This window comes from Lipotes vexillifer, unplaced genomic scaffold (genome assembly GCF_000442215.2).
Source record: "Lipotes vexillifer unplaced genomic scaffold, Lipotes_vexillifer_v1.1 scaffold352, whole genome shotgun sequence".
In the NCBI taxonomy this organism is placed as follows: domain Eukaryota; kingdom Metazoa; phylum Chordata; class Mammalia; order Artiodactyla; family Lipotidae; genus Lipotes; species Lipotes vexillifer.
This window is the reverse complement of record NW_006776684.1, coordinates 1660468-1669475: the sequence shown is the minus strand read 5'-3', so window position 1 is coordinate 1669475 and position 9008 is coordinate 1660468. Positions and strand designations below refer to the sequence as shown.

Genomic DNA, 9008 nt, shown 5'->3' with positions numbered 1-9008 from the left:
AACCCCTAAGAAGAGCGGCCCAACTTACTCTTGGCCCGGTCTGGTTTTTTCCTTTACCCCAGGGCAGTATGGTTGCAACTTGATACAGCTGCAAGGCAAGTCCTGTTAAATAATCAACTGTGGTTTTAAATGAGCAAGCCCTCCATTTCAGCATGTGGCTCCAACACATAAAATCAAGGAGATTTTCCCAAAGCCTGAGACTTAAGCTACTTACTGACAGCTGGAAGCTTACGTACTGCTTTTCTTAGAGCAATAACTCCCACTAGCCAATGACTACACATTCTATTAGCCATGTAAATGAACATGTGTCCAAACCTCCCAAAGAAATCGGCCTGAGCTGCAGGGAAATCAGCGAGTGGGATTAAAGAAAAAAGCCACTTAGCCCCACCCCTCCTTTCTGTGTTCTTTTCATTGGAATTTCAAAGAAATGGGTGTTGGTCAAGGATGCTTGGACCAGGAAAGGACCAAATTCCTAGCACCCAGAGACACTCTGAGTGGTTGTCTAAACTTTTCTGCTCCTTGACCTCCCAGAACCTGCCAGGCCCCTTGGGAGTGTCCAGCTACATCCAGCACCTGCAATCAAGCTCCCCCAGGCACGTGCATCCCGTCCCTGCTTGCATGGACCCTCTGTGCCTGATCACAGAACACTCACCCTCAGGAAGGACACGCAAAAGCAGTTTACTCCTCGAACTTACCACCACCTTTGTGGCAAACATGTACTTGTCCCGCAGCTGGAAGTCCCTCACTTCCTCCAGGATCACCTCCAGGTTCTCCCGGGACTGGAAGAAGTCTGTACTTCGGAAAACTGTGGAGTAGCCAGAGGGTTCGTGCCGTTCAACGTAGATGGTGTTTGGCTTGTCATAGGGATCGATTCCCCTGGAAGAAAAAAAAAAAAAGCGGTTGCTATCATCTCCACATTGAGTCGTTGGAGGCGTGGAGGTCCTGCCATGCAGACCATCAGTGAGAACTCAGGGTCACCATGGCAGCAGCTACAAGTGATGCTCTCTCTCTGTGCCGCAAACACATCCCTTTGGTGGCTCCTTGGCTCAGCAGAGAGGGAAAGGAACTGCCACTTGTCAAGTATTTTCTGCTGGTACTGTTGTTTACAATGCAGCCTGGGTTTCGCTCCAGGCAAGCTCCAGAGGGGCTAGACGAGAGGGAAAAGAAGGAAAAGTGAAAGGCAAGTGTCCTGATCCCCTTGACGTCCTTCAGAAACGCAGGGCTCAACTCTCCCTCTGTGCTTCTGTCCACACTATCCCCCTCTGCCTGGATGCCCTCTGCATATTCTCTGATCTGCACATCTAAATCCTACTCGTCTTCTGAGATCAAGTGCAAGTCCCCCTCTTCCAGGAAGCCTTCCCCCATGCCCTTCTCCCATCATTAGCCATGCGTCTCAATTCCAAGCCTTTTTTATGAGTTCAAGAAAAGGGAGAGAACTGCCTTAAGTGGATTTTGGAATCAGTCTTCTCACTTTACACAATGGGGCTTCTTACCCACTATATTATACCGTTCACCATAATGTGTCTGTCTGAGCTTCCTAAACAGAGTACAGATTCCATCCAAGGCCATGTCTTACATTTCTTTTTATCCTATAGAGTTCTTTGCTGCGTGGATCCACGGACATATTGCAGAAGCTCTTCCAAACTGAAAACTGCAGAGTGATTAGATCAAACTACCTCAGAGAAGAATCTCTGCACTGGTGTGTCCCCTAAGAAGGGCCCTAAGAGCAGCCTGGGAGGACAGCTAACCTGCCCGAGGTTTCCTAACATGCACAAGAACACTAAGGCCAGGCGGACCATTTAGCAAGAGGGAAAAACAGTTGGAAAAATCTGGAGCAGAGCGTCACAGTGAGGATGCAGTGATGACCCAAGGAGAAGCAGGACTCATTAATGATTAATTCACACAAACCATCTTTGTACGGTTCTATAGACATAATGGCTCTCGGGATAATGAAGGCAATGATAGGAAATTCCTTCCAAGATGTATTGTCAAGAGCAAGTTCCAAGACAAAAGGGATGGGAAGGAAAAGAAAAGAAAGGAGGGAGGAAGGGAGGACGAAGAAAAGAAGGGAGATAAGAAAGAGGAAAACAAAAGAGCCTCTTTTTGCAAAGGGGGAAGACTTGACTTTGGCCCTACAATCTGGAGTCTTGGTTGGACACTGGAGAAACCAGCCTGTCCCAATGAGAGAAACGAACGTTCACCGTGAGATGCTCTGTGTGCAGAGCAGGGGAGGGGTGGGGAGGACGTGTTCCCTTCTTTTCCACAATTGCAAAAAGTACTGATTAAAGTGCTTCCCCTACCCTGGAGGATATGCAAATTAAAACACGCTGGATATTTTTTAAAAGGCAGAGAGGAAGGGACCTTCACCCAGATATTGAGGTGGAGCTCACCTCTACTATTCCTTCGTAACCCAAAGCAGCAGCCAACAGCTAGCAACAGAAAGAGCTGCGGCCTTCATCCCACCGTAATCCACCTCTGAACCTCTCCTTTCTGAGAGCTGCTCCCCCAACAAATTCCTGTACTTGGCAATCGCTAGCCTCCCACTTTCCATGCTCACTGACACTGACTTCCTCTTCTCTTTACCCTCATTTGGAAGTTCCAAGCCTTGCTCTGTCTCTGAGCACAGTCATTGGTCCTCACTTGGCCTCACCCACCTCACTTACAGCCTTTCAGGGGTGCTCCACAGGGCATCCTTGAACCCGCCCCCACGGCTCATCCTCTGTCCTCTTCTGCCAATCTCCAGCTCTGGATAACATAAATCACTGGTTTTCCTCACCCCTGCTGCTCCTAGGCTGCCAAGCACCCTTGAACAAAGTGTGCCTTTATTCTGAGAGGTTACATTACACTCTCACGTATTATGGGGAACCCTAGGAGAAATCCCTCAAATAGCCTGAAATTCCCTGACACCAGACGTGTCATTATCTACAATAAGACAGGCCAGCCCCTTCCCCTAGGATATCTATCTGCATGTCTGCACAGAGGCAGAAGGTACAACACAAAAATTCCCAAACGTGAAGTTTCTTTATTTAGTAATCCTGCTGGTTTGCCCTCTTAACATATGATTCTCTAAACAGAAGAAAGAACAATTTGTCCCTTTAAAGTTCAAAAAAAAAAAAAGTTCTAATGGTATTCCCTGGGTAGAGGTTGTACTCGGATGAAAGTGTGGTTATAATCTAAGACTCTTCAACCTCTGCCCAAGGAAAATAATAAGAGTCAGAAAGAGCTGCCCTCTACAAAAAGGAAGTCCAGGGCTCCCCTGGTGGTGCAGTGGTTGAGAGTCCGCCTGCCGATGCAGGGGACATGGGTTCGTGCCCTGGTCCGGGAAGATCCCACGTGCCGCGGAGCGGCTGGGCCCGTGAGCCATGGCCGCTGAGCCTGCGCGTCCGGAGCCTGTGCCCCGCAACGGGAGAGGCCACAGCAGTGAGAGGCCCGCGGGCCGCAAAAAAAAAAAAAAAAGGAAGTCCACTGGAGCCTGAAGATACTCAGCTGTAAGGCCCCTCTCTGCTCCATCCTTTACTGTCCTTAATTACTAAGAAAGCAATACAAACTCAAAGACATTCCTCTTCAGAGAGATGGCTAAAAGACGTACAGACAGGATCTACATCTTGTGGAGCCACTACAGTTAATGAGGACTAAAACTACATGTAAAAGTCAAAAAACCAATGACAAACTGGAAAATATAAATATAAATGAACATACACATACAAGCTCTTTCATATCACAAAGGACCAATCTCAAATATATAAAGAGCTCCTGGAAATCAGTAATAAAGAGATGAACAATCGAATGGAAAAAGGGCAAAGGGCATGAAGAGACATGTCCCCAAAAAAGAAGTAAAAATGACCCTTAGGTTAAAGGATGTTCAAACTTATTCATAATAAGAAAAATGCAAATCAAAACTATACAAGGGACTTACCTGGTGGCACAGTGGTTGCTCCCAATGCAGGGGGCCCAGGTTCGACCCCTGGTCAGGGAACTAGAGCCCACATACATGCCACAACTAAGAGTTTGCATGCCACAACTAAGGAGCCCACGTGCCACGACTAAGGAGCCCACGAGCCTCAACAAAGACCCGGTGCAACCATGTAAGTAAATAAATAAATAAAACAAGATTTAAAAATACAACTATACTGAGATACTAACACATTGGCTGTGGAAAAAGGCATAATTCTATGTTGTTGAGAATGAGTGCAAAATTTGACACTTTCTATATAAATTTTGGCAAAGTTACAATTTCAATGCTTTAGTCACTGGGGATATATCCGTGCAAAACTGGAAAAAGTCCATGCCCTCGTGTAGTTTTATTCTATTGAAGAAAGACAAATAATAAGCATAATAAGAGTATATTAGGATGTGATGAGTGCTGTGCAAAAAAAGAACAGATCAGGCTACAGCAGACTGGGAATGACAGGAGTAATTGCAATTTTAATGAGATCCTTAAGATAGGCCCCATCTGGAAGATGTTATTTGAGCAGACTTGAATGAGGTAAAGGAGCAAGCCACAAATATATCTTTAGGAAAAGCACTCTAGACAGGGAAAGTAGCAAGTGCAAAGGCCCTGTGGTTAGGAAGGTAGCTGGCATTTAATCTGAGAAAAGTAATGATGCACTTGAAGGGGTTCAAAGCAGAAGAAAAACATGATCTGACCTGTTTTTAACAGGATCAACACGGCCATGCTGAGAATCAGTTGAAGGACAAGAATAGAAGTAGAAAGACCAGCTGGATGATTAATGAGTGACAGCAGTGACGTGGAGTAAAGCAGTAGCTGAGTGGTGGATCCTGCGTATATACTGAAGGTAGAGCCAAAGGGATTTCCTGATGGACTGAATGTGAAGCATGAAACAAACACGGAATCAGTCATGACTCAGAACTTTTCACCTGAGCAACCAGAAACTGAAATGGGGAAGATTACCTATGGGTAGAGCTGATCCAGGGTGGTGAAGATCAAGAGGTATCAAGTTTGGTAGGTGTGAATGGTCTGACTTTCTCCCACTGACCCACCAAGTCCACTCCTGCGAGTCTGCTCTACACATTAGTCTGCATAGGTACAAATTCAAGATTATATACATCATCCCCATAACAGTAAAAGGCCAGAAGTGACTAAGACCAGAAACAACCTCTTAAAGGTTAGCCCTGTTGATTTCACTTTCCTTCTCAAAAACCTACAACGGCTCCCCATTGTTTTCAGAATTCAGTCCAAATTCCTTTATCAAGCAAGCACTGCAGATTCTGATACCAACACCCCTTTCCAAATTTCACCCAATACACTGTCCAAGGATAAGACTCAGGGTTCTCCACCCAAGCGCCACAATGCCTCGTCTCTGCCTTGGGCCATTCTGTTCCCATCTGGAATTCCCATCCTGCACACCTCCAAACAGCCACACCCTACCTGGTGTGCACATCCTGGATCAACAGTAACCTCCTCCGTGGAGCTGCCTATGACCCATCTGGAAGGAGCATGGCCCTCCGCTGGCTTCTTATGCTATGTCCGTGGGACTTCATGCTTCTCTCATGATGTATGTTACATGCACAAAATGTCTATTCTTCTCTCCTAAACTGCAATCTCCTTAATATAACTATATCCATCAGTTATTCAACTTCTTACACCCTAAAGCATCTGTTTTATATTCAGCAGACATTCAAAAAAAATATGTTATGAATGAACAAATGAACGAATTTTAGAGAAAAGTCCCCAATTCTGATATGATGCTCTAAAAATGAAGGTCTTTTAGAAATTCTAATACATGCAAGAGCTTCAAGATTCCCCTGGATTCCCTGACGGATTGAAAAATGCAAAAGCTCTGTCACTCCCGTCACAAGTTACCTTCCTTCCTCACCACCCCCCAAACCCCTGGGGAGTCTGTTATACCTGCAGCTCTCATCCCTGGGCCTGGAATGTGTCTTTCCTGAACCAGATGCTTCACATTTCAGGGGAGGGCAGACTTGCCCTGCATGAAGGAGCTAGAACCGAAGCAAGGGGATTATGTAACTCAAATTTCTCAGATGGCACGACTTACCAAGAAACGGACTTCACGTGTTCCTGAATCATGATCCAGGTCTGGCCAAAATCATCTGATTTCCATAGCTGCAAAGACCAAAGCGACAAGTGGTCACGATGCAAGAGGCGTGATGTAAGATCCCTGAATGGCATCACCAGCACACACCCATGGAAACCCCAGCCTCAACAATACGTCCCCTGTGAAGACAGGTGGGGAGATCCCATTACCCAACCCGGTTACCCCACGTGCCAACAAGGGCAGGAAGGGCAGGAAGTTCACCTTTGCATTCTCTTCTTCATTCAGTTACCAAGGTCTCAGTACCTCCGTATTGGAAGGATGGAAAAACAATTGTGACTTGCCTTCCTTTTATGGATTATCAGAAATTATATTTCACTCAAGACTGACCCTCAAGTGGTGGTGAAAACAAAAGGATTATACTCAGTACCTCTCTCCTGGGAAGCAGTGTCCTTGAAAACCCATAATGGGACACAGTGATGAAAGCTGAATGGAGAGGACTCAGGGAATCCCCTGAATACACAGGGCGTGGCCATGAGTAATTGACTTGCTGACCTTTGCCCCTCAACTTCCAAAGACAAAACCTGAGGGTTCCTGTGGCCCTAGGGACCAGGGAGCAAGAAGCAGGAGACTAAAAACAACAATAATCCACCTACACTGGTAAACAGCCCATACTTGGGTTACTCCCTAAGGCAAGTGAAGATAAACAGGTCATGTTTTGGTTAAACAACCTGCAAAGAAAAAGAATCGTTCCAAGGTTCCTCTGAGCAAAGTCATTTGAAACTCATCATGAACCCAATCCTACAGGGCCAACAGGTTTCACAGGATTATGCCAGATCAATACCCTTGACTTGGCAAGTTTTAACCTTGAGATAGAAACTTACCTGGGCTCTCTCCCCATCTCTCACCTTTCCTTCAAATCCCGGTTAAAGGAAGAAAATGCACACATTTATATTCATGCGCGCGCGCGCGCGCACACACACACACACACACACACACACACACACACAGAGCAAGAATATTTAAGTGAATGGTAACTTCAAATAAATGGTAGGCAAGGGCAGTATGTTTAAGGTGGAGGATGGGAAAGGTAGAACAGAAATTCGACAAGAGGTCCCAGCACAGCTCAGATGCCAGCCTTCCCTACCTGGCTCTCTTTGATTTAATTCCAGAGACCCGATTTACCCCCAGGACTAACAGAGGTGTCCCTGCAGCAAGAATGGCCTGATGTGTAACTAACAGGGCCTGCCGGGGCTGGGTGTTGCTCCCTGGCTAGGATGCAGACCCAGGGTGCCAGGGGGATATAGTTTTCCGCAGCTGTGGGAAGTGAAATAGTAGCTACAAAGGCTCAGCCTGAGAGAGGAGGAGGGAGGGGCTGGGGGAGGTCACTCGAAGGACAGGCGATCCACTGGGGCAGAACAGAAACCTCAAGGAGCCCCAGCTGACCGTGTTCCGGAAGCTCTCTTACCTGCTTGTTGGGGTGAGACCTGTCAAAGCCCAGGAGAAGGTTAGAGGCCTTGCTGTGCAGGAGGAGGTCGGCTGCCCGGAATGGGATGGAGAAGCCTTGGATGGTGTTGCAGAAGTCAAACGTGGTCCAGAGGTACTGGGCGTAAGCATCTGCAAAGACGTACTGCAGGGAAAGCAGGAGAGCTCAGAGCAGAGCCTGGCCGCGCCCCAAACACCCCTTCCCCAGCAGAGTTTGAGTGCCCACGCATGCAGAGGCCAGGGGCCGGCACCCTCGCACGTGGTTTTCTTGCCATCTCCTGGCAATGAAGAGATTCCGCTGCACACCACACGAGCTCGGCAAAAGAAGGGTGCAGACGGGCTGCGCTGCAGCCAGATGGAGCTCTTGTTTACCCAGGTAATGAAGCGGGCCAAGCCTTTCTATTTTGTCTTTCAACTGACTTGGCCTTTGTAACTCCCTGGGGGGTCACCCGGTCACAATCAGAGGGCGGCTCTAGGAAGCCGGGCAGAGGAGGCCTGCTCTCCAGGCTGGCTGCACACGGGTGGGCCTGCTCACTATCCGTGCATCCTCTGACACACCTTTCCAGGAAGACCCCTGACATCACACCCACCCAGGAAGCTTAGCTTCCCCTTCTTGCCCCTGTGCCAGGTGACGGGGCAGCTCTGAGGACCCAGTTGCCACTGGGGCAGGCAGACTCACTCTGGGGCACAGCGGGCAAGCAGGGGCCTCAAGTTAATTTGCTCCCCCACGGGTGAGTGACTCTGAACAAGTCAGGCTGGAGAGTGACTGCCGGCCTGAAGAGTTCTCAAGGGGAAAGGATCAAAGCAATTCAACTGAATAGATGTGCACCGAATATTCACCCTGGACCAGATGCCGAGGGCGTCCCAGAGAAAGCAGAGGACCCTTCCTCTTAAGCACCTTCCAATCTAATGTGGGAGAAAGACGTGTCTACAGCCAACTACAATGCAAGGGGAAATGAGACCAACTGAGAAACCATGGACAGAGTCCTATGAGAGCACAGACTACAGATCAGTTCAGGTTTGGGAGATCGGATATTACTCCATGGAAGATTTGGGCCTCGAAGGGCAGACAAAACTTCCACAGGGAAGGAATGCGCCAAGTCGAGGGCAGTTTGAGTTTGGGAACAAAAGAGGAAGGAAAAAAAATACAGTATGGGTTTGGTGACAGTCTTGGGGCTTGAGGGAAATATCAGGAAATTAAGGCTGGAAAGCCCAGAAGATGGCAGGCCTTGCGTGCACACAGAGAGCTGGAGGACGTCCCCTGCTCCCAGGAGCACAGGGTGGCTCAGAGGATGACTGTGACCCAGAACCAGAGCTGGGGGGACCCAGCGCCACTAAAACTCAGCCACTGACATCCTAGAAATCACTGATGCACAGGAATCTGTCCAAGGACGCTTTCCCTAATTGATTCCACCTGCTCCAGACCCAGCTTCAGCTCGGAGCCCTTTCAGCACTAACAGCCTCAGCCTGTAGAAACAATCTGCGCGTGTCTATACGTTGCTTTCTTAC

The 9008-nt window shown here is 48.0% G+C and overlaps 1 protein-coding gene across 1 annotated transcript in view; it reads right to left on the bottom strand.

Moving 5' to 3' along the window:
* Positions 1-9008, bottom strand: part of SORL1 (sortilin related receptor 1) — a 168034-nt gene that overhangs the window by 129613 nt on the left and 29413 nt on the right. The window contains exons 4-6 of the mRNA XM_007450615.1: positions 7483-7644; positions 6018-6085; positions 696-876 (exon numbers count right to left, since the gene is read on the bottom strand). Coding sequence (XP_007450677.1) covers positions 696-876; positions 6018-6085; positions 7483-7644 — 411 coding nt within the window. The remainder of the gene's footprint in view (positions 1-695; positions 877-6017; positions 6086-7482; positions 7645-9008) is intronic.